General features: G+C 34.6%; 3 protein-coding genes across 5 annotated transcripts; 1 reads left to right on the plus strand and 2 right to left on the minus strand.

Moving 5' to 3' along the window:
* Window positions 1–809: 809 nt before the first annotated feature.
* On the minus strand, window positions 810–11862 carry LOC118028467 (kinesin-like protein KIN-14J). Its single transcript, XM_073407973.1, has 22 exons — window positions 11625–11862; window positions 11173–11282; window positions 10932–11086; window positions 10724–10822; window positions 9937–10192; window positions 8908–9032; window positions 8722–8805; window positions 8510–8584; window positions 8320–8412; window positions 8208–8237; window positions 7222–7563; window positions 7064–7145; window positions 6802–6897; window positions 6501–6680; window positions 6182–6288; window positions 5908–6087; window positions 5526–5689; window positions 5193–5446; window positions 4903–5066; window positions 3829–4445; window positions 3120–3223; window positions 810–2926 (listed from the first exon to the last, which is right to left on the minus strand). The coding sequence occupies exons 2-22, from the start codon at window positions 11243–11245 to the stop codon at window positions 2853–2855; spliced, it is 3354 nt and encodes a 1117-aa protein (XP_073264074.1). The 5' UTR covers window positions 11246–11282; window positions 11625–11862; the 3' UTR covers window positions 810–2852.
* Window positions 917–2065, minus strand: LOC118028757 (uncharacterized). Its single transcript, XM_035032473.1, has one exon. The coding sequence runs from the start codon at window positions 2063–2065 to the stop codon at window positions 917–919; it is 1149 nt and encodes a 382-aa protein (XP_034888364.1).
* An 8514-nt stretch (window positions 11863–20376) lies between the features above and the next one.
* Window positions 20377–25053, plus strand: LOC118028466 (transcription factor GLABRA 3). Of its 3 annotated transcripts, XM_035032045.2 has the most exons (8): window positions 20379–21614; window positions 22245–22499; window positions 22598–22694; window positions 22849–22863; window positions 23035–23091; window positions 23207–24040; window positions 24121–24558; window positions 24736–25053. In XM_035032045.2, the coding sequence occupies exons 1-8, from the start codon at window positions 21490–21492 to the stop codon at window positions 24817–24819; spliced, it is 1905 nt and encodes a 634-aa protein (XP_034887936.1). In that variant the 5' UTR covers window positions 20379–21489; the 3' UTR covers window positions 24820–25053. The 3 variants fall into 3 exon arrangements, with proteins under 3 accessions (XP_073264029.1, XP_034887937.1, XP_034887936.1); XM_073407928.1 differs by lacking the exon at window positions 23035–23091 and having other exon boundaries at window positions 20377–21614; XM_035032046.2 differs by lacking the exon at window positions 22849–22863 and having other exon boundaries at window positions 20378–21614.
* The last annotated feature ends 983 nt before the right edge of the window (window positions 25054–26036 follow it).

A 26036-nucleotide genomic window follows, 5' to 3' on the forward strand; every position in this document is an offset into this window, starting at 1 on the left:
TGATATGATAATGGATCCGATGGAGCACTCCTCTCATCAAGCAGTACATATTATTCTACGAAATAAAATTTCTAATTGTTTTTTCCCTTGGAAATACCATTGTTGAACATGATGGTTCCATCAATGAATTTATGTGGTACATTAGTGATCCAAAATATTTGGCCCAGTCCCGAATAATCTTTAGAAAATCATCGTGTCAACTTAAAAATGATTTGCAATTAATTCGGGATTGTGTTCTTCAGGTCTCGAATTGGCTTTGATGTTGGGATTTCAAAAGGTTATCCTAGAATCTGACTTTAAAAGGTTCAGCTCATTACACAGGTGTTTATTACGGTGGAAGCAAATTACTCACTCATCGCCGAAGTAAAGGAGCTGCTAAATCGCGAGTCGGAGATCGAAGTCCAACATGTCTACCGCGAGGTAAATCAAGCAGCAGATGGCCAATTGTTTTTTCATATTTATTCTTTTCAAAACATCTAAGCAAGAGTTTACAAAAAATATAATAGCAACCACCAATTAGAGGAAGACAATGAATTATCAGTGTCATTCACGGATGTCTGTGATAATTAATACATGTCAGCAATGAAAAACAGATACTATCAAGCATCAAACATTAATTCTAATAATATTCTTTTTTTTTTTTTTTTTCAATTAAAAATCGGATAATGTGTTCATCTGTGGAGAACTAAGAGGGGCTAAAACAACTCAGAGCAGGTAGGGTTCTTCTTCACTGTTTTTGACCGATACCTCTTGGTAGAGCTGTTGCTCAATACCATTGGATTTTATCGTTCTCTCATACTACAAAACTACAATACAGAGAATTATAATCATAATAGTTACCTAAATCAAATGTTATAAGAGATATAGCACAAAATAAAGAAAGCAGCGATAATGATGACAATACTGCAATGCAAGCCTACAACACTATGCCATGGGGGGTAATCCAAATCATATGCATCTTTTGTGTTGAGGAAGTGGAAGGGAATTGCTCAAAACAAGCGGTCTCCAAGTTATAGACACCTGCATCATATCTTATTTGCTTGTTCTTGCAACCCTTTGCATTGACAGATTGATCCGTGTAATAGATGCAATTTCCCTTCAAGCTCGATGCCTCTGACTCTGGTAAAGTAAATGGTTGCATCTGCGTTGGCCCCAGAAATAAGGCATAATCACCCAAACTCCTGACTTGATGTTTATCCCAATCATAGTCATTAACTTTTTCATGTTTATCCCGATAATAGGAATCGGAATCCAGTTTGTACAATAGGAACTGTGAGGTTAGTGCAGGTTGATCACCATCGTCCTTTCTGCGCACCACAATCAACAGCTCGCCTTGTGCTTCCACCAAGTATAGATGCTCGAACGTTTTGAAACTGGAATTCCGAGTGCTTGGAACACTGTTTTTCAGTTCATTGATACATAGATCAGACCCGTCGAAATTACAGACGAATAACTTCTTAGTTACATGCAGCACATAGAACCGGTCGCGGCAATAAACCGCGTCCAAGTAACCCTCGTGGTCAATTGAAGAATGTTCAAATCCAATGCTTCTCCACTCTCTGTTTCCCAGTTTGCAATAAGCAATCTGACCATAGTTATAAATGGCCAAGACCAGGCATGAATTTGCTTCTGAGGGGTTTGGACAACAAGATAAAACAACTTTCTCAATAGAGCATGATCTAGGATACCATGATGGAACACCGACTGTGCCATAAGGAGGGAGTGTGGATACATCAGGAAGTTCGAATTTTTCACCCGAGACAGGATCCAGGACAAGCATGTCCTTGTTTATTTTATTGGTGAATGCTTCTTCGTTTCTGTCCTCCAAGATCAGCCACCCTCGATAAGACCCGCAATATTTAGCAGCTAGCGGGATTGTTAGCATGAGCGGTTTGCGAGGCGCAGGGCTATCTTGGTTATCATCCTTGTTGATGATTTGTTTCAGAGGCAAGAACTGGTGTGTCTTGGAGGAGCTCTTGAGGCTACCAGGAGGTAGTATAAGACCTGGAAGTTGCTGAATCGCTAAGTTATTGCAATCTTGAGGAAGGTTATAGCACTCAGCCATTCTGGTTGCTGCGTCAATTTGTGCTCCAAGAAGAGACTAACTAGTGAAAACTATAATGTGATCGAGCAGCTACACACAAGGTCGGCCTCTTACGTATATAAAACCAGAGACTTTATGATTCCGTAGTTGAATCGGAAGACTCTTATTTTCCAAAGCCTGGTTCCTTAAGGATTGTCGAACGTGCTCAACCGTTAGGATATCTGTCCGAGCTGTTCAAGGAGTCGGCTTGTCGGATTACTTAATATTAAAAAGAAGGATAATTATTTTAATAAAGTGGAAGAAAACGGGAACTTTGTATTCAGTGGACTTTTACACTATATTTATAACTATTTTCCTGGGTGCTTAGGAATTCAGGTTCCTTTTTTAATTAGGAATCTAACCCACGACCTCCCATTTAAGAAAAAGAAAAAAAAAAAAGAAAGAGGAACATCTCTATAGATAATAATAGTATCTGTTGTTTTCCTTTTTTATGTGTTCTCTCCACCGTTGAAGCAGTCACAGAAACAAAAACTACACTCGTCCGCTCAAGAGAAACTACATCCCGCCTGCTTATTGTTTCTTATGACAAAGAGGGGAAGCAAAAAAAAAAAAAAAACAACTGTTACAAAAAAATTGTGATGTTATAGAGTGACAATGGTGAAACCTAAATGGGTTGCCATTGCCTATATACAAGCACAAACACTCCCACGAGATAAATGGAAGTAATTGTTGGTAATAATAATCATTACAAGTTAGAATCACATTCTGCTATGGTTAAGCTTCAATCATTCTACCATCTAAAACTCGTTCACTTTTGCCGTTGTTTCACCGGCTTGGTTGCAGAGAAACTGCTTGCAGGAGTTTTCCTGGCTGCTGACATACCTTTCCAGGAAAAAAAAAAAAGCGGAGGGTGAATCAACAGAGATTATTAAAAGCATAGGGCACCATTGTAAGTGAAGGATAATAGTTGCAAGTATTGGTGTTAGCAGTAATAGCATACCAACATGCCCTGCAAGACAAGGGACTACAGAAGGAGATTGATGGTTCAGTATGAAAAGTAATTAAACATACGTACTTGATGAAGCCTTAGAGGCAGAGCTGATAGTCGTTGACAAACGAGGTAATCTTGTTTGTGCCAGCTTTTGTGAAGGCTTAGGAAGCCTAGATACGAAACTCGGTCTGCTGAAAACAGCAAAATTTATCAGGCTTTGGATTCAATGCAAGAAAGTGGTATAACTCTGATTAAAATCCTAGGCCTCGAGAGCAACCATACAGAAACTCCTTCAAAGAGGAGGAAAGGACAGAGCGTGAGTGATAAAATTTACCAATAAAGAGATGTAGCAGCAGCACTTTGCACAGGAAAGCTATATGACAAAATAAAAATTTACCTTATTTTTTTATGCCTTATATTTTATGCTGAAGATATCAAACTAATGATGACTTCCCGTCCCATATACTTTAGGGAATAAATTTAGTTGAATAACAGTAGAAATGCAGGTACAACTGCGCTTAAGATATGTGTAGGATATGATAGTAGGTCATTTTAAAACTGAGCAATAACTTCTAAAGATATACCTTAGTTTTAGTATAATTTAGAAAGTTTGTGAAAACCGAAGCAATTTATAATATCAAAATCGTTTCGCAACTTTTACACTGCAATTTTAATTGGGTGATAAAACTGAGTGCCAGTCAGGTTGTCGTATCGCAGAGACAAGAAGCTGTCTAACCAAAACAAAAAAGATTGTAGAACATTCAAATTTCTCAATAATATGAAGCATACTCACTTCTTGTTCGCAGCCTTCCTGGCTGGTTTTGCAGCTTCAACCGTTTTTGCAACTTCAACTGGTTTTGTAGCTTCAGATGGTTTAGATTCAGGGAAAAGAGTGAACTCTACTGCACTACCCAGAGAGCCTTCAGTTTCAGCTCTTGAAAGACAACCATCAGATATGTCACTTAATCGCTCATCGGAATCTGCATCTCCAAAGCCCAAGAGATCAAGGTCTTCTTTATCTTTATGAGACAAACATGTTCCGACAAAATTTGGCCGAGAGACAAATTCTTTCTTGAGTGTCAAGTCATCGTTTGACTTTGACTGTGGAAGCAACATTTTTTTATGTTGAAAGTTATCCATTGACTGTGCAGAACCAGCTTCAGAGCGTCTTTCACCGTGCTCTGAGCAGTTGTCTGTATCAGAAGATGCTTTCTCAAAAAGTCTTGAACCTTTCCTTCCTGAGAGCCTAGGGCTATGTAGTGCAGTCCCATTTAAATATCTTCTTGGAGAAGAAGAATCATACCTCTGTGAATTCATACCACACTTCACACCATTGACATTCGCCTTGAGCTGCTGCAACCGCTCAATCACTTCATCTTTCCTTGAAATTGTGTCTTTGAGGAATGCAACCTGCAAGATGAACTTTGAATATAACAAAACAAATGGACTCAAAATATTCATTGCTAACTATAAAAATTTGAAAACAGGTAGATTCTATTGGATTTTGAAAGGAACTCCAATTCTGTTGAGCAACAGAGCTTTATGAAACGAATGACTTCGGCACTGGAACAATAATCTTCTCATTCTCACCCCTATCCACTTGAGTGTCTGTACCCTTAGAAATTGAAGAGGCCAAAAAAAAAATCTTTTTTTTTTGTTTAAAATGGCAGCCACTCCATCACGACAGGAAAATGTAATGAATAAGGTTCAAGTCAAGCAGGCCTATGCTAGTTCAGGGATTTCCCTTTCATATTTGCATGTGCCTGTTTACATGGCTGACATTGATCAGTCGTGAGTTATGCCTATCCTGGGAGGCTACTAAAATTCATACATTAACTTTATGAGTATTGACGAAAGAAGAGTTCACCTGCTCCATAAGTTCTCTTGTATTTCTTCCCTCTTTATTGCTCTTTGCAGCACCCAGCTCAATCCCTGAAACCCTCTCGGCAAACTTTAAAGTACTTATAGTTTCAGAATAGGAATCTACGTCAGGATTAAGCTGCACAAACATAAGGGTCTTTGCTTGACCGCCTAGAATGTGGAGAGAAATACAATAAGAAAGAAAAAAAGCAAGCCATTAGAGCATTTTTCTAAGAATGAGATATAAGACATTGTGAGTCATAAATTATGACAAAGCACTTCAGATGAAAATAGTACCTAACGAACTTTGAAGCACTTGAGTTAGTTTGCTATTTCTGAATGGCACATGCTGACTCTTTTGTGCTAAGGAAAATATTACATCTCCGAGGGCGGATAATGATTTGTTAATATGTTGTGCTTCCCTCAACCTCTCTCCAATAGCTTCAGATCTATCCACTCTTTCACTACCAGCAAGATCAACCAAATGTAGGTTGCCACGCAAAACAGCACCAGTTTCTAAGTCCATACCATAGACATGAACAGTGAGAACACTGCAAAATAAGAGTTCAGTTAAAACAAAAACTATTTGTGATGACCAACGGTTGCAACAATCAACATAAAAGAGACAACCTGTGGGATCTACTACTTCTTTCATTTAGAACTGTAGCACCCACTGCACGGTTCATTAAGCCAGTGTTCATTAATTCTAACACATCTGCAGTTGATGTAACCGCATGCATGCTGGCATCAGGGACAGCCAAACCATTTGGTTGGGTTGTGCTCCAAATCCCAAGTGTGTGCAAGTTAAGAGAGAGACAAATATTTTAACACTAAAACTCTGAACTGATCAACAAAAAATTGACCAGAAAGCAAGAATTTGCATACATAAATCAAAAAAGAACCAGAAAGGATCACAGAATCAATCCAAAAAAGCTATGGAGTTAAATCTCCAATCATGAAATATATAGCCAAGAACAAATAACAAAATTGAAAAGAATAAACATGAAGGATATCTTTTGTGAGGACCATCACTCGAGAGTAAATCACGAACTTGCTCATTGTAAATTTCAACCATTTGAACTCCAACTTCATATGAGATGGAGTTTTTCCTGTGCTGAGAGATCTGGAAAAGATCATGTAGTGCTCGGTAATTGACCCCCCAATCTTCTTGTGATGTTATATTAGGCCCACTCTAGAGGAAAGATACAAGCAGAAGTAAAATTTATAAGCAGCAAAAGGTATATAATAATGTATGTGTTTAGTTGAGGAAAAATAGATAATCATACCATTGTATATGTCTTTCCTGAGCCCGTTTGACCATATGCAAATATACATACATTGTATCCATCAAGGACAGACCGAATTAGTGGTTGGGTATCTAAAAACACCTCCTCTGCCATCACAAGTTCATGAGAACATAAAGCTAGGAGTCATATACAATCTCTAAAATACAACTATGTGCAACTGAATTCAGCGTTACAACCACTTAAAGTTTTTATATAAAAAAGAAAAAGAAAAAAGGGAATAAAAAGGAAAAAATAAAGTGAAATCAATCTTTAATTAAAAAAAATGAAGACAGAAAGAACAAAAAAGAAAAACTCTAACCTTGAGTAGCTGCTGGGCCAAAAACCTTGTTAAATTTGAAGAGCCTATGACTGTCTTTTCCTTGTTTTGAGCGATTCGAAATAACCAATTCACCATTTTCACCAATATATTCTACTGTTGTTCGCTTCTTAGATTGTCCAGGAAGGAATGGCCTTATTCGACAATACACTCTAATATTGCCTGTGGTCAGATGACAGACAAGTATAAGCTACAAGAAAATGCACGATAACATTTCTTATGATATCAGAAAAAGCAACACAAGGTCACAAGCATACAAAGCGTGCAATACAGGGAAGTGTACCTTTCAAATCCTGAACCTCATTGTACAATCTTCGATTTTCTGCAAGAACAGAATGATAATTTGCAGCAGCGTCAACTAGTCCTTTAAGCTTCACACCTGTTTGAGATTAAAAAAAGAAAAAAAAAAAGAAGAAGAAGCATGCACAACATGAGAAAATGCCAGATAAATCGCAGAAATGACGTGTTGATATTAAAATAAAGAACAAAAGATGAATTACGAAAAAACAACACTAAACTAAACTACAGCAGAAAATCAATCTTACCCAGGAAATTAAATTCCTCAGCGTAACTCCTTTTGGTCTTCAAGATCTCGTGTTTTAGAAAGTCAGAAGCTCCCCTTAATTCCTAGCAGTAACAGCATGATTTAATATTGTTGCAAAATCGACAGAGGCTCCCTTAAGAACAAGTGAGTATGGCAAACCTGTAAAGCTCTAGATTGATAATCTATGAAGCTTTTATAGGTGCCCTCTTTGCTTTTCCATCTCTGATATTTAGATTCAGAAAATGACTCGAGCTCCTTCACCCTCTCCTTTGATTCTGTTAAAAAACATTTGAATTCCATTAATTTCTTCTCCAATTGAACTTTAGTTTCCTCAGCCCGCATTTGCAATAGCAAGCAGTGCTCTTCATGCGCCGTCTTGGCTATTTCTAGTTCATGTTTCAGCGTGGAGTTCTCAATATCACTGTGGATTTTCTCTTGCTTTGTTCTAAGTAGTTCCTGCTCTTCAAGCTTTTTCTTTTTCTCTATTTTAGTTTTCTCAATCTGCAACAAAAAAAGGCGAGGGCTGAAGAGAACAAACAATTTAACACAGATATTATGACATCTTTGCAGGTGTTCTTTCATATCAGTTATGAAAAATAACAATGATTACTATCTGCCTTTTCTAAAGAATTTAAAAATCTCGTCATCATTCACTAGCAATAAAAAAAAAATTGTTCATCAATGAAGCATATGGAAAGCCTCCTCGGTTATGTATAAGACGTATATTATAAGAAGACTACACAAAACGAATTAAAAAACCTATTATGCACATCAGCCACTAAGAAAAATTAATATACATCTTAATCAAAATCGTAGTTCCATCAAACCTGCAAAATCTTGGGCTGTAATATTTCAACCTTGGTTGAAGACAAAAATAGCTTAAGTGGTACCAATATACAATTCTATAATTGAGGAACTCGGGGTTCTTGGCCATATTCACTCCAACATCAATGCCAGGAGTTCAATGAATTTCTTTTCTTTTTCTCCCCTTCTTTTGAAGTGGACATATCCATAACTTCAATGACAGAAGATGCATGCTGATTATGTTGCATTTGCCCAAAGGCACCAAAAAAATACCCAGACATAGGAAACTAGGAAGCAACAGGAATGGCACGCTACAAAAATATTGAATAACAAAGTCACACCTTGATTTGTTGCAGCTTTGACAACAAAGCCTGCATATAAAAGGAAAAAAAAAGGGATAAAACGAAATTCAAAAGGGATAAGCAAGACAATTCAAAATTTTATTCAAGATACCTGAATTTCTTCTGTGGTTCCAGCTGCAAGGGTCTCTAGAACTTTTATTCGTGATTGGCACTTTCCCAAGTGAACCTCATAAAGATTGTTTAGCTGCAAGTATGCAACAACATGATCATCAATATGCACGAGCAGCGTATAATATATTATACATCAATGTAATCTAGAAGACAATTCCATGAAACATTACATCTTTCAAGTTCACTGCTTGGGTTGAAACCCGATGTTCAATAACTTGCACAACTTTCTTCAATATAAGAGCCATCTGCCATCCAAAACATAAAAAGACATCAGGTAAAGAAACAAAAGAGAGAAAACTCCATAAAAATTATTGATTAAAAAATATATCATTTCAAGCATGCATTAGACGTATAATGTCTATGCATCCTCTGATGAACATACATGATGGACATGCCCATTCTTTCTTTCAATGTTTTCTTCCAGAATTCTGTTCACTAAGCTGAACAATGTTCGAGTAGAGGCATTCTGCTAAAAAAGAATGGGAAAAAAATGAATTAGAGCGGCATCACTTCAAGTTAGCTTTCTTAATTGATCATCACACAAACACACAATATATCAGGAACTTACATCGAACCCATTTGATTTCATCAATTCCAAGATATTGGAATCTGAAAGATCAGCATAGGACCCTTGCTTTTGTTGGAACATCTCAGATAACTTGTGTGCAGCATCATGCGCCAAAGCAGCAGACTCTAAATATGAAAGCACCAGAATAACAAGAATAAGAAAATAGCACATACAAACTTCTATAAATATGAAATATATTCATAGGAGGGAGGGGGATGGGAGAGGGGGGTTAATGTTCCATTCAAGAATGATAATGGATTGAGCAGCCAAAGGCTGCCAGTTCCTAAAGTAGGGCACTGCTGGGAAAACAGCCCCCAACATGAACCAAGATCAGGTTTCATATTAAGCCCTTCCATAGCTGCCCATATAAGATCAAAATAACCCTAATCAAGTGCAGAGAAGTCAAGAATGATAATGGATTGTGCAGCCAAAGGCTGCCAGTTCCTAAAGTAGGACACTGCTGGGACAACAGCCCCCACCATGAACCAAGATCAGGTTTCATATTAAGCCCTTCCATAGCTGCCCCATATAAGATCAAAATAACCCTAATCAAGTGCAGAGAAGTCAAGAATGATAATGGATTGTGCAGCCAAAGGCTGCCAGTTCCTAAAGTAGGACACTGCTGGGACAACAGCCCCCACCATGAACCAAGATCAGGTTTCATATTAAGCCCTTCCATAGCTGCCCCATATAAGATCAAAATAACCCTAATCAAGTGCAGAGAAGTCAAGAATGATAATGGATTGTGCAGCCAAAGGCTGCCAGTTCCTAAAGTAGGACACTGCTGGGACAACAGCCTCCACCATGAACCAAGATCAGGTTTCATATTATGCCCTTCCATAGCTTCCCCGTATAAGATCACAATAACCCCAATCAAATGCAGAGAAATCAGTCTGGGTCATTCAAAACAAGATAAATTCTCATTCAGAAGCAACTATAACATGAACTTGTCAAGCGAATCTAATCATGCGTGTAATTGGAAAGTTGCAATTCCAACCCATACAAGTATAGCTTCTGTTTCATACAAACCTGAAGAGATAGAATCATCCAAGCTGCTTCCATATTTGTTCTCAAAAGAATCTTGTTGCCTCTCGTCTCCATTTATGGCAGGGTTTTCATCGCATGTTGCTGTGTATACTAGCGAGTTAGTGATCCCCTCTGAAAATTCTACCTTCGGTAGATTCCATCTTCTTCTTAGATGTTCACGGATGCTCTCTTTCCCACCAGTAAACTCAAAATGAGTTTTAAGTGTCCCAAGGCACTGCAGAACCGGTTCCATGTATCCCTGCAAAGCATCTCAAATTATCTGTTTCAGAAAATTTTTATAACAGACAGACATAAAAACTGGTAACAGAATGTCCAGTTTTTCAAAGCCAGATGCAGAGGCAAGTTGTATTGGAAAAGTTCATAAAAAGCTCAAAACCAAATAAACATTTCCATACCTTAAACTTTATATTTAAGTTAAAAACCAAAACAAGAGCCAGCCCTGCTAGCTTTATGATGAAGCACGATCGTTTAAAAAGCTAAATTTTTCATGACAATGTACCCAATGTATGAACTAGGTTTAGGAGACTCTCAAAATTGTCCCTTCCAAGACCCGCTTCACTGAAAGCTGCCCAGGAAATGGCCTTTTAATAGACCTAGCGTGTCAACACATGACCATTTTAATCATGTCCTTGGAGTACAGACCTATTGTCACGTTGGCTCCACCTTCTTTTTAAGTTTGAATCCCCAAATCATGTGAATGATACGTAGCCGAATCAAAATTAGACTAAAATGCAAACCACAATTGCTTTGATTGAAAAAATTCACATACCTCCTGTATGTCAGCAAGTACAAACCTAGGCAATGCAATTTCATCCATCGCTGCTAAAAACTTTCGGATATTTTCTGGTCCAGGTTCAGAATTACCTCTCTAAAGCAGAAACAACAAATCCAGTTTCCTCTTAGAAAAATTCCATACCAAAAAAAGGAAAAGGTACAAGAACCAAGCAACAGAAACATCAATAAGAAAGTAATCCAACCATTTCAACTAAACCAGGACAGAGCTTGTCCAGAATGTTACACAAGACAGTGCCATCAATCAAGTATGCTCTCAGTTTCTCCTCCGACGCATCCGATGGCAAATTTAAATGAGGTAGCGAACGGTTTAACCACTCAATCATTGAATGAATATTAACTGCAACCAAATCAAAGTTCTCAAATACAGCACATAATCATAAACGAGAAAAAACCAAGCAGCACGCATTTTTGCGTGTTCCTCACCATCAGCATGAGCTCCATTTGAGCTGTCATGTCTCCCATTTTCGCTCAAGCTCCTTTCTGGCGAAACACTCATGTTTCAAAGATCTAGAACTATTTGCTTCTGTATGTAACTGCGCGAATTAAAAGTCAAAATATTAACTTCCACTTATTAGCAGCTTCAATTGTAAAAAAAAATGTCAGAAAAAGCTAAAAACACGTGCTAAAGGCTTTTATTTCCCAGGACTTTACCAGAATAAAAAATACAAGAAATAGAAAGAAAGAAAAAAAAAAAAAAAAAACACAATTGTTTAGCTTAATTGTTTTATTCTAATTATCCTCAGCCATTAGCTGCCTGATGAATTCAATGATTTTTTTAGAAACAGAAAAAACCCTGAGAAGAGCAAAATTCTTCATTTGGAAAACAGAAATCACAAATGCATTCCATAAGTGCCAGAATTACGCTAATTCCTCACCAGATCAACATAACAGAAAAGGAAAGAGATTGTTAGAGGAAGAAGCGAACATGAGATCGCACAGGCATTACAGTAGCTGCTTTTGAGAAATCGAAGAAACGGGAAAAGGAAAGGAAAAACGTCGAGGAAGAAATGTATAGATCGACTCCGTTTTTTCCTCTCTCTTTTCCGGGTGTATAGAGATCGAGAAAGGAGAACGGCTATGTATGTCTGACTTCGCTGGCAAATGGAACGCGTATTTTCAATTTTGGGATGATTTAAAAAAAAAAAAAACTGAAAATGTTTTTGTTTTGTTTATTTTTGGAGTGGTGGGGTCCATGGCCCCAACAAATTTAGAGTGGGCGTTCCCGCCTTGTTGCTTTGTCGAGATTTTGAAAAGGTGAAGCTACGACGTTTTTGCTAGTTTTTTTTTTGGAAAGTTGAAGACGAGTGCTAGCAAAATTGCCTTGATGATGGAAGCCTTTTTGTTAGATTACTAACATGATGAATTGATGTCACGTGCTGCCGAAGCTCGTGGGAATTAAAATGGAGGATCCTACGATGCTATATTTTATACCATGTGTCATATTAAAATTAAATCAAAATTTAAATTTAAAAAAAAAAACAAAAAAGTTGTGCAAGCTTCTATAGACACGGGACACATCATTCATAATGCAAAATTTATTGTTCTTGAAGACGTAAAAATACAATTTAGTCCTTTAATTTTTTTATATTTGCATATTTGGTTATTGTAGTTTTAGATATTTATGTTTTGTTTCTAACTTTTTTTTATTACAGTTCAGTCTTTAAATATTGAGAAAACAAAAGGAATATCATTAAAAAAATGAAAAAGAGAGAAATTTTTTTTGATAAAAAATGTTATTCTTAAAGCGTATGAATCATTATGAAGATGGGGGTATTCAATGAAAATGATTTAAATCTCTAATCACGCTATAAAAAAAAAATAAGACTTACAAATTTTTTATTTGATTTAATTATGAGTTTTTGAGCACTCAAAATTATTTATTGCTGTTGTATTTTTTTAGTTCCACATTGACAAGATTAAGACTTGAAAATATTTTTTAATTGATTTTGACTTGAAAAGATCTGAGGTCTAGTTCTTTTTATTTTTTTTAGTATATTTATTGTTATTGTATTTTTTGTATTATTTAGATTGCTAGTTAAACCAATAGCTTGAATTTTGATTTTTTTTACCCTAACATTTATTCTAACATTGTTAAAAAATCTTGTTTGGCTTGCGGCATAGCGTGGGCAATTAATATAGCATCCTTTAATTGATTTTGATCTTTATTAAATAAATAAAAGAGGAAGAAAGCTTGTACTGACAAATTAGTTTGTTAAGATTTAATTTAAATCAATGCTCATTCTGTAACAATAATTGGTGTCATGTAATTAAATAAAAAGATCAAAAGCTCCACAAATCACAATATTGAGCATTTTAATTTACATATGTTTATTGGTTTAATTATTCGGTACTTTATTGTTAGAATATCTATTCAACATTTTTCAATGTAAAAATCCTTGATCTATTTTATCAAGCATATACTTTAGATTTTTAGTTTATAATGGAAAAAATCTTGCTGCCAACAACACATTAGTAATGCCTACAAATATGTTTTATGTTAAAAATACTTTCTATCCAACATGTAATGGAGCGCATATTATTTATCTAGTACTAAATAATTGGCTAACTGGACAAAAACAAATTTTGAATGTAAAAATATAATGTTCAAGCATTCCCAATGTATTTTAAAAAAAATCAAAATAAATTATAAATTTTATTTTCTAATCAATACAATATTAATAAAATTAAAAAAAAAAAAATTAAAAGACCTTGAAAAAATGCACCTAAAGATAATAAAATCATATTTTTTTTGAAAAACCGAGAATTAATCTAATATCAAATTATTTTTTTTAGATCATGATGGCTGCTTAAAAACAAATTGAAATAAATTTAAAAAACCCATTCACCAATCTTTTTTTTTTCCACAAAATTGAATCCCAACCCCATGTTATAATGTTTTTTTTTTAAGACTACAATGACCCGTAAAAAAAATAAATTATAAAGTTAATCTTTAAATGAAATCAAGTGAGGGTTGACATAATGTGACTTGAATGACTCAATGGATTTAAAGATAACTCAATTAAATTGACGGGTCTAAAGACAATTTGAATGATTGTTAATAAAATGGAACAACTTAAAAAAATTTCACAAAGACATTTGTTTTAGATTCCGAGAAAATTACATTCTAAATGGCATGTTTTTTTTTTTTAATTATTAAGATATCAATATATTGGAATCAACCCGGGATAACTTGGAAAGTAATTTTTTTTTGAAAGTGGTTTCCTTGAAAAATGAATTCATAAAAAAAAATTATTTTTCGATATTTAGTAATACTATAAAAAATAAATTGAAAAACATTTTTTCAATATAAGTGTGGGCTATGTCATAACAAACAAGCTGGAAAATAAATTGTTAATATTTTTTTCAAGTTTATTAAAATAATAAAGAATAAATCTTGCAAATTTTTAAGTTAAATGAGAATAAAATTGAAAAAAAAAAATCTAATTTCATAAACCATCTCAAATAAAAAAAAACAATAAAAATAATAGACATCAAATCAAATAGATAAAACAATTGAAAGATGATGAAATAAAAAATATATAATTTCATAAATTATTTCAAATAAAATTAATAACGATAAAAAAAATGACTAGATCTGATATATAAAAAATTTAATTAAGAAAATGACAAGAGAAAGCAAATAACAATCATAAAAACATGGATCAAAATTGATATAAAAATCAAATTAAATCAAATTCTAAAAAATGAAATTAAAAAAAAAAAGATTCAAAATAAAATATATAACAATCAAAAGTTTGAGGACTAAATTTGATATTATCAGTAAATAACATAACATTTTTAAATTTTTCATATTTTTTATAAAATATTTTCCACCTAAAATAAAATAAAAATACTTTTATGAAAATCAAACCAATTTTTTTTTAACTTGTTAACTAATTTTTCTAATTGAAAATAAATATATATAAAAATTTAAAAATTATTTTTTAAAATTCATTTTTTATGAAAGAAACTCCTAAAATACAAAGATCACTCAGTGCCCCCCTAAGCGCGTAAGTACATAAATAAATTCAAATCTCCCTTTGTTTTTATTTTATTTTTTGTCTTCTTATCGCGGGAAATGGACGAAGAAGCGGCAGCAGCAACTCAGAGTCTCAGAGAGATCAATCAACTGATACGGAAACGGTAATCATACAGCCAGACCTCGATCCACCGTCCTCGTGCTCAGATGAACCCGATAGCACTGAACCGAAATTCAATTTGAACCAGAGCGAGATCTTCAAGGCACTAGAAATCGTCGAGAGAGACGCTCTAGCCATTGCCTATAGCTTCACTTCTTCTAGCTCTCTCTGATCTTTGACTCTTCTTCTAGTAACTTTCTGTCTGGTGCCCATGAAAAGAACGGAAGTGAAGTATTTTTTATTTTTTTTGAAAATTGTAGGTTGCCAGTACACCAGGTGATCACATGCAATGTTTTGGTGATGCTGTTGGTCGTCTTCAAGAATCTGGTAAAGATAATTAGGGTTTTATTTTTAAGAAATTGATTATTATTGTTATTAGTTGTGAATTGTTGTATTATTATGATCGTTGTATTTTGCAGTGCTTGATGCAGCAACGAATGTTAGGTTTGATTAGGAAAAAGAAATAGGGTGCAAAATTGCGTGATATTGAATTTATCTTTTTGTATGAGAAATATCAATAGTCGACAGAGAACAAGATCAAAATGTTCTCTGATGATGATTAAGAAAGGGGGCAAGGTTAGAGTGACAAATTTTCGGAGTGTCTGATGGTTGTAGATGCCGTTAGGAGAATTGGGAGATTAAAGGGTCTCACATAGAGTATATTTGAGAAATCTCCATGAAAATTTTGCTTTATTTTTGTTTTCAAAGAGATATCCTTCATCATGTTCTGAATCTGAATTTCACCAACATTATTCTACTCGACTTTCCCACCACCTTGTCGTTTCCCCCAATTGCTCCTGGGATCATGTCCTTGTGATCAGAAAATAGAATCTAAAGTTTTGCCAGGTTTATCTATCTGCACAAGTATTTCACTATTCATGCTTTGAGAATCAAACATACAATTTGCACAAAGTTTTAATTTGCATTTGTCACTGCATTGTCCTGTCACCCTCCTCTGAGTACAAAACAGGAAATAAAAACAGTGTTAAATAGTTTTCCACGTCTTTTAGAGATAACTGGCAAGAATGTTGACTCTCTAACTTGGCAAAAGATAGTTTCCTTTGTTGCCCAACTACTTAAGCAACCCAACTACAAGTCTTAGAAATCCTTCTGTACATATGTTTTTGCCAATATTTCACGGTATGTTGAATATGAAGGACATTTGTTACGTAACCTATTCCTGGATTCAGATTGAACGAGGTAATGAAGGACATTGACGCACTAGCCACTCAGCTGTATCCTTTGTTTGTACTTTGTTTTCTTAGGATACTTGTTTCCTTCCTTGTCATTTAAGGTGGTGTTTGATATTGTAGTTCAAAAATATTTTTAATTGTTTTTTAACTTTAAATTATTATTTTTTTTGTATTTTTTAATTGTTTTAATATATTGATATAAAAAATAATTTATTTTTTTAAAAAAAAAAAGTATTTATATTGATAACACTTTAAAAAATAATCTCACTCTACTTCTAAAAATCAATTACCCCACTCTATATTAAGCCGCATTTCAGTCATAAGTAGTATTGTGTCAGTCTGTAAGAACCATTGCCCTGGTTTCCAGTTAAAAGAGCTTAGAGTGACGAAGTTGATGCTTTGTCATCATCGTGACATCAAGTATTGTTCATTTCTTTTCAGAGATGAATCAGCTTGAGCAGCATTCACTTTTAGTCAGCATATTGTAGTCCAATCCCGACTGCAAAAAGGGAGAATAATGCTCAACTGACCGCATGATGAGTTGGTTTGCTTGATCGATGAGTGGACTCGAGCTAATGATCGGAGAGATGATGGAGGCACTCTTAGCTGCGTTAATTCTAGCTTCTGGGATTCAGGATGGCCACTTGTTTAAGAGAAAAGCATGATGCCTTCTTCAGTAGCGCGAAATTATCGGTGAGGGGACCATGCCCATGAAGGTAGCTGGGGAGCATAACAGGCATGGTTCCGGCTAGAGTTTGCAAATGATTGTGCTAAAAAGCAATAGCCTTTTATCGAAACCTTTGTTCCCCTTTAAATTTGTCCTAGACAAACGAGGAACACGTTGGTTGTTTTTCTTTTCCCTCCATAAGAGTTCGAACATGTTTCATATTAACATCCACCTAGGCCATCTACCAAGCTGCACAAGGGAAATGAACGAGCTATTATAGTAGAGTTTTTAGTTTTTAATTTCCCTTCTCATATTACAACACCAGTTAATTCAGTAGCAGGCCCCAATTTTGATAAGAAACTCTACATTCACTTGTGAGATGCAAGCTATCTGCTCCTTCGTCTTTCATCGACCTAACCTTCAAATGATTCTGGCGTCGCTGTTGTGGGCACACCACCATCAGGCTTCTGGTTAATTACTATTCAATTAATTGACTTGATTGATAGCGTAGGGAAGCATTACCCTCCAATCACGTGATTAAAAAAAGGTATATATTAACTTTTAAAGGGTGTAGCTTAATCGGTCAGACTATAGTTTAGCTCTTTAAAAATCATCAATTCGAGTTCTGTAAATTTCAGGGTTATTAGAGGGTTACATAGTCATTAATTTTAGGGATTTATAAATTGAATGAGGTATACATAAGCTGATTTGGATATTCATTTTATATATATATATATATATATATATATATATATATATATATATTTCAAATCACAAAAAAGTGGCCTCGTACATGTATTGTTCAATATGTTAATTATTTGGGAATTATGTGAGCGTGGTAACGGTTGTTTTTCAAATAGTTTTTTCGTGCTGAAAATATGTTAATAATATTTTTTTTATTTTTAAAAAATTATTTTTTATATCAACACATCAAAACGATTCAAAAATAAAACAGTTAATTTTAACAAAAAAAAATTCTTTTTTAAATTTTTAAAAAACAGGTTAAATCACAGTGTTAAACGGCCACTGTACCCTGTGCATGGCTTGGGTAAACAATCAACATTATTGTTACAATAACGACAACAGTTACAATGATCCGTCCATTTTAGGACCACCTAAGTCATTACTTCTTATTTGTGTATTGGCCATTTCTCATTGTCACAGTCATGAGTAAAGATGTGAAGAATAAAAGGTTGAATTTTTTCAAGGTATGATGGTGATTTTTTTTTTTTTTAAAATATATTAAAATAATAAATTTTTAAAATTTATTTTTAATATTAGTATATTAAAATGATTTTAAAAGTTTTTTTTTAAATAATTTTTAGTCAATTTTTATTTGGGCTGTAATCCCAAACGGGGGGTAAGAGTTGATGTTTGGATGAGGTATCATGCATGGTCAGAACACCTGCATCTAGTGATTCAATGGAGGTTCAAGGTGTTTTTATTGACCATGACTAAAATGACCCCATATAACTATACGAAATCGAGCTACATGAAGGTTAGTTTAGTGATTTAAAACATGGCAATAACTACTCTTCCTTTCACCCGATGGAGGCCCAAAATAAATTATAGAATTTTAGATTTTTACCACACGTACGTAGACAAACTACTCCTATCAATTAATAAAAAAAAAAAACCTTTTTGTATTGAAAACATTATTTCCATTCTAGCTAATCCAAGCTACATACAATTTATTAGAAAACCTATTATCTACACACATTCATGAGCTCTCAGAAGGTGTTTGGACTCTGTATTTTAAAAATATTTTTGAAAAATTATTATTTTTATTTTAAATTAATATATTTTTGATATTTTTAAATTATTTTAATATATTAATTTTAAAACATAAAAAAAATATTATTAATATACTTTTCTGAATAAAAAACATTTTAAAAAAGTAATAATAACTATATTTTCAAACAGGTTATAAAATGATCACACATTAACCAACACATCCAAACACATGCACATGTTTTCAATTCTTTAAAACTGATCCATTTTTTTGAGTATTTATTAATCCTCCATAGCAGCACGAGTTCTTCGTATTCAAGCAATTTAATTTTGAGAACTCTATGTTTTATTTATTTATTTGTTTGTTGTTGAATATTATTTTCATTTATTGTTTTTATAATTGTATTTTGTATTAATTTGGACGAGAATTTAAACTCTCCAAACTTTCTTCTAATCTCGACAGCAATAATGCCTCTCCTGTGCTTATTACATATGAGTGTAAATTAATCACCATGCATCAACGAGGGAATGAGGCATATACTATTATATATGCCTCATCGGTGGAAAATCAAAAGGTAGCTGTAGCCGGTGAAAATGAAATAGCACCAACCGGTGGCTGGGAATATATTTTGATGAGGATTTTGCTTGAGATAAAAGTTAGTGTTTGCCAGGGTTTTTGTATTTTTTGCTTCTTAGTTTTAAGTTTTTTTTATGAGATAAAATTATTTTAATTTGAGATCGTGATATCTTTATAAAAATTAAAAAAAAATTATGAATTTTATTTTTCTGACTCAATATTAAACAAAAATAAAATAAAAAATAGAAAAAAAATTAAAAGATCATAAATTAAAAAAGATGAAAATATCATGTTTGAAGGGTAAATCTACTAAATCCGTGAATTAGATAACCTTGAATCAATACATCAAACCCGCAAACCAGGTAATAGACTATGTTGGGATTAATAACTTTTTTTTTTTTTTCTATTTAAACTATTGTTTATTTAACTATATAATAACAAAAATAAACAATCACAAAATCGAGTGTCAAAACTAATATTGAGATCTTTTTTAAGATTATGATAATCTTATAAAAAATAAAACAAAATAAATTATAAAACTCTCAGTTCAATATCAAAAAAAAAAAAATAAATTTTAATACTACACGATGATGATGATATTTTTTTTATATTAATTAATACTGAAATATTTTTTTAATACTACAACAATCATATAAAAAATAAATTAAAATAAATTATCAATCCTGAAAATTGTTAAAGGTTTAAATTAAAAAAAAAATAATAAAAAAAATAAAATTAAAGTAATCTATAATGCTAATTGGTGGGTACGGAAAACAATGTTTTCCCTGTACCTTTTAACTTTATAATTAATGAATTCGTGAAGCTTAGCCCAAGTCAATTCCGATGATGTCGACAGAGATTCAGGCCGTTCTGTTCGTGTTGAAGTGGCATCTCACAATTGAATATACATGCTTGACTTAAACATCCAGAGGACAAATTCAAGAACAACCCAACTACCCGTCAATTTTACCTTGTTTTTATTTTTCAAACTAAAAGACCTTGATGATAATCACTTAAGACCTCCATAGCCCGCTCCAACTTCTTTGATACTCGGTGCTTAGGTGAAATGGCCGATAATCACACTGAACTCCAACTTTGGTACACTATTATTTTCCTTCGTGCAGATGCAACAAGTAGAGATTAAATATAATTCTACATTCTTGGCGAGAGAAGTACAGAGTCTCTCTCTCTCTCTCTCTCTTCCTGTATGACAGAAGAATGAACTGATTTCATATTTAAATTACCATAATAAATATTCTTGGTTTTTCTTACTTAATACTTCAATTTTCACCAAATCCCACTATTAAAACACATACTTGGCACAGCATGATCTCACCATTGCTTGAATGTTCATGGCCCCACCATCGTATCATCTACATTCTCGCTCGCTCTCTCTCTCTCTCTCTATAGTCCCTTGTTGGAATAAATTTCGGATGCAAAAGAAGACAATCTTCTTCTCATCATACTTCTTTCTTTCTTTGTAATTGTTTTATGTACATATTTTGTTGTTTAAAGCTCTCAACACAGTGAAGAAATGAGGCCAAATTAAGCACTTGATTTTTACACATGGAAGTGAATGAGACAAGTGCTCTTTACAGCATGTGTTGAAGCTCTTTTGTTGAAGCAAACCACAGTGCATCTCTCTCCGTGTCTGCTCGCCATAGGAAGTATTTTGAGCTGTTTTTTTTTTTGGTGAAAATAATTTTCACGAAGTTCAAAATGAAGAAAGTTGTTTTGTGTGGACAGTTTTGTAGGTCCAAGTGTCTCAGTTTTCTGGGTCCGTAAGGACTCGGATCCTTTAATAGGCTCTTAAATTGGTTCTTTTGTGTTTTCAAGAGAATTAAAAAAAAAAAAGGAAAAGGGAGAGGAGCGGGCGTATTCATGAATTTTTGCATCCATTCATGAGCTTCTCCTTCTTGGGTTTATTTTGATAAGGCTAATATAATAGAATATTAGCAGCAATAATTTAAATCACCATTTACAAGATTGAGAGCAGAATACAAAAAAAATCATACTTCCATTTAGTGTCCCTTTCCTTATTTAAAGCTCGTGTTTTGTCTCTTGTTTCATAACATGAGATAGCTTAATTACTACACTCTTCTAGAGAGGGGACCTTAGCCTCCGAAGAAGCATGTTTTTCACTCCTGCTAAAAAGTTGAGCAAGAGTTTTTTCTGTGGTTAATTTTCAAGCTTCATTACTACTCACAAATTCCAACCTTGAGTTTCTTGACTTTGTAGTTTTCTTGAACAAACCCACCCTTTGTGTTCAAGAACCAGGATTTAAAGCATATGGTTGTTCAGATACTGAAAATTCCGTTGTCAAAGTTTCTAATGTTTAGAAATGCAGAAGTGAGATTAAAGCAAGATTCTTTTCCTTTTTTTTCTTTTCTGATCTGATAAAAGAGGTGTGCTTTATCCTTTTGAGCTTAAGATATGGAAAATGAGCTCCGTAACCAAGAGAGACTACCAGACAACCTCAAGAAACAGCTTGCTCTCGCTGTGAGGAGCATTCAGTGGAGCTACGCAATCTTCTGGTCAAATCCAACTGGGCAATCAGGGTCCTAATTAAACCTTTTTATATCTCTATTTTCTTTGTTTATATAGGTGCTACTTTTTTACTTTGTTTTTAGAACTTGTTCTTTTTGCAGCCAAATGAAATCTCTTTTCTAAGAATCTAGCGAAAGAAATTTTCAGTGCATTGTTTGCGATTTTTGAGAAAGTGAGTCAGCTTAAGTTTCTGGGAGTTCAGTCACATGTTGGAATTAAGTGCAGGGAGTTTACTTTTCAGAAAGAGTAAAATACATGTTTCATTTTGTATGGTTAGAGTGAAATCTGGTATTTTTTTTTTTTTTTTTTGTGAATATCTGTGCAAATGGTACTGATTTTGACATATGGTTTGCATTGGTTTTATGAATTGAAATTTAGGTTTTAGCTTTAAAGGAATCCATCCCTTTCTCAAATTCTGCTGCCACATTTTATGGTACTTGATTAAGAACATAGCATTTATGATGAAGGTATCTCATTCTTTCAATGGGAAGCATTTCTTTTTCTGACTACCTTGGAGAAAGGGTAGTCTATTTGTTTTGCGTGTTGATTATAGCCATGAGCATTGGAGCTAGCTCATGCTCATAGCTATAACGCATTATTTGTTCATGTTCTTATCACTGGTAAATGTGAATGTTTTGTAGGGTTTTGGAGTGGGCTGATGGGTACTACAATGGAGATATTAAGACACGGAAAGCAGTTCAATCCATAGAGCTTAATGCAGATGAATTGGGTTTACAGAGAAGCGAGCAATTGAGAGAACTCTATGAGTCACTGTCGGCTGGTGAAGCCAATCCACAAGCGAGGAGACCTTCTGCTGCATTATCCCCAGAAGATCTCACTGATACGGAGTGGTATTATTTGGTTTGCATGTCCTTTGTATTCGACAGTGGCCAGGGGTAACTTCATTTTCTTTGCCATTTGCTGAACAAGGCCTTTCAATTTATTCCTTTTTAGAGTTAAATCGTTGTTAATTCTTCTTCCGAATTGTTCATAGCTTGCCAGGAACAACATTAGCAAATGGTCACCCTACCTGGCTATGCAACGCTCCTTCTGCAGATAGCAAAATATTCAGTCGCTCTCTGCTAGCTAAGGTTAGGATTCTGTTTCCTGTCAGAGATCTTATTTCATTTCTGAATAAAAGTTGCACACATTACACATACTCAAAATGATAGAAGAAATTAAATATTTTTTTAATATTTTTGGTTCTTGTTCTATGATGGGAATTGTGGCAACCATAACCCTCAGAGCGCATCAATTCAGGTACCGATTCTACCTATTTCCTACTAGAATTCCAGTATATAGGCACAAGCACACAGCAGCGTGCTTTACCAAATGCATAAGATCCTGTATGAAAGAATATTAGAGCATGTAGAACTAGTAAAACTGGATTATACCAAAACCTGAGCAAACATTTCCTTTTTAAACTTTCAGACTGTTGTATGCTTTCCATTTATGAGAGGAGTTGTTGAGCTGGGTGTGTCTGAGCAGGTAATACTACCGTCAGATTTCTATGTAGAATACAATCAACTACTGATTTGTTGTCCATGCATTACAATTACCAACAGATCAAGTCATGTTTCTTCATTGTAATTTGTTTCTAAAGGTTTTGGAAGACCCGAGTCTCATTCAACACATCAAGACTTCATTCTTGGAGATCCCATACACAGTAACTGCCAATCATTCTAGTGCAAAAAGTGACAAAGAGCTTGCCTGTGCCACTTTCAATCGTGAAATACATGACACCAAACCTGTTCTAGTTATACGATGTGGAGAACTAGACACGGTTTCCCCTGATGACAATTCAAATGATCAGGCAGCCACAGATTCGATTATGGTTGAAGGGCTGAATGGAGGAGCTTCCCAAGTGCAAAGCTGGCAGTTCATGGATGATGACTTCAGCAACCGTGTTCATCATCCCTTGAATTCTAGTGACTGTGTATCTCAAACCATTGTAGATCCTGTGATGCTTGTTCCTTTTCTGAAGGATGGAAAGGTAAATGGCCAGAGTCTTCAGGATATTCAAGACTGCAATCACAAGAAGTTGACTGCATTGAACCTTCAAAGCGATGATTTGCATTATCAAAGTGTTCTCTCGTGTCTCTTAAAGACCTCCCATCCATTAATTCTTGGACCCAATGTCCGGAATTGTCATCAGGAACCGAGCTTTGTCAGTTGGAAGAAAGCAGGATTGATGCATTCTCAAAACTTGGAAAGTGGAACTCCGCAAAAAATACTAAAGAAGATACTGTTTGAAGTTCCTCGGATGCATGTTGATGGTTTGCTGGACTCCCCGGAATATAGTAGTGACAAAGTTGTAGGTGGCAGGCCCGAGGCTGACGAAATTGGCGCAAGCCAAGTATTATCAGAGAGGAGGCGAAGAGAAAAGCTGAATAAAAGGTTTATGATTCTGAAATCAATTGTCCCTTCAATCAGCAAGGTAGTTAAAAATTCTGTTCCCAAACGTTTTTGGCCTCGAATAGCAAAAGTCATAGATTAATTTTCGCCTTGTTTGTGCAGGTTGATAAAGTATCTATACTAGATGACACAATTCAATACCTTCAAGAGCTTGAAAGAAAGGTTGAAGAGTTGGAATGTAGGAGGGAGCTTTTAGAGGCAATAACCAAAAGAAAACCTCAAGATACTGTGGAGAGGACATCTGATAACTGCGGCAGCAATAAGATTGGAAATGGTAAAAATTCGTCGACAAATAAGAGGAAGGCTCCTGACATTGATGAAATGGAGCCAGATACCAACCATAACAAATCAAAAGATGGTTCAGCTGACCATATAACTGTCAGCATGAATAAAGGGGATGTTGTAATCGAGATCAAGTGTCTTTGGAGGGAGGGAATATTGCTCGAGATATTGGATGCAGCGAGCCAACTCCATTTAGATTCTCACTCAGTTCAATCATCCATCATGGACGGGATTCTTTCGCTGACTATCAAATCAAAGGTATGGACTCAAAATCACAAAATGGAGGTCACCGTCTTTATATCACGTGCCTTGTAAGAAAATGGCCACCTAAAGACAACCCATGATATTTTCAACGAAAAATATTGTCCAATGAGGTAACTTGATGGTTATTATCAGCATTGATTCCTTACTGTAATGTCAATGTGTTTATTGCAGCACAAGGGATTGAATGCTCCATCAGTTGGCACAATCAAACATGCCCTTCAAATAGTTGCTGGGAACGTGTTCTCGAATCGATGACTGTATGATTAGTATTCACTGCTTCAGTCGTAAGATTCTGTGTTGTGGAGGGCTTCATAGATCAGAGCTATTGAACATAGAATTTCCTCCACGTAGAGGAGTCCAATAAACAGAAAATGCACTTATTCCGAACATTTATGTTTATTTCAATGGTTCAGCTTGTACTCTGCAATAGACATTTATGTTTTGTACGTGTATGGAATAGTGGATTTCTTGTAAGATAAGTGGCTTCAATGATATCACATCGAAGGATCGAAGGGTGTACAGCCGAGAGAAATAAAGATCTGAAAGTAAAGTTTTGATCCACTGAATTTCGGCAGGTGCGTTTGTTTCTATGAATCATGAAAGAAGGCACCATCTGATTTGTTCAAAATCTGGGACGTGGACAAGTCCAGTTTGCTTCGAAGAAGAGCAAGTATATAGTGGCGTTGAGACAAGTAAAGGCCCCCTTCAAGTAGCCTATACGCCAAGAAAGAAGCTGAGTTCACCAAGGTTTTTGACTAGAAAATCGGTCCACACAGCTCAGGGAACACTGGCTTGGGAAGATAAATAGATAGATGACATGAAAAGAGAGGCCTTATCAATCATCAAGGAAAAAAAACAACAAATTCCATTCAAGTTGGATTTGTTCTAGTGTTTTCATGGTGTAAAACATGCGTGGAGAAGAGTAAGCAACCCTATGTATCCTGCTAATATTATGATAAGTATGTATCTTTATTTAAAAATATATTAAAATTATATATATTTTTATTTTTAAAATTTATTTTTTAACATTAATACATCAAAAATGATTTAAAAAATTAAAATGATAGATGACAGGAAAAGAGAGGTCGTGTCAATCATCCAGGAAAAAAAACAACAAATTCCATTCAAGTTGGATTTGTTCTAGTGCTCATCATGTAAAACATGCGTGGAGAACAGTAAGCCCTATGTATCCTGCTAATATTATATAAGTATGTATCTTTATTTAAAAATATATTAAAATTATATATTTTTTTATTTTTAAAATTTATTTTTAACATCAATACATCAAAATGATTTAAAAAGTTGAAATGCTGGCATTATGATAACTATGTTCTGGCATTATTAAGCAAAGCGCAAACCATAGTTTCAGACAGTCGATCTACTGCAAAGCTTTTCCTTGTTGATTTTTAGACACAGGTTGAACAGGTGGCCCACCAAATCTAGTCAGGGTAATGGAGGCGAACTCCTTGTTT

Source organism: Populus alba, chromosome 3 (assembly GCF_005239225.2).
Source record: "Populus alba chromosome 3, ASM523922v2, whole genome shotgun sequence".
NCBI lineage: Eukaryota > Viridiplantae > Streptophyta > Magnoliopsida > Malpighiales > Salicaceae > Populus > Populus alba.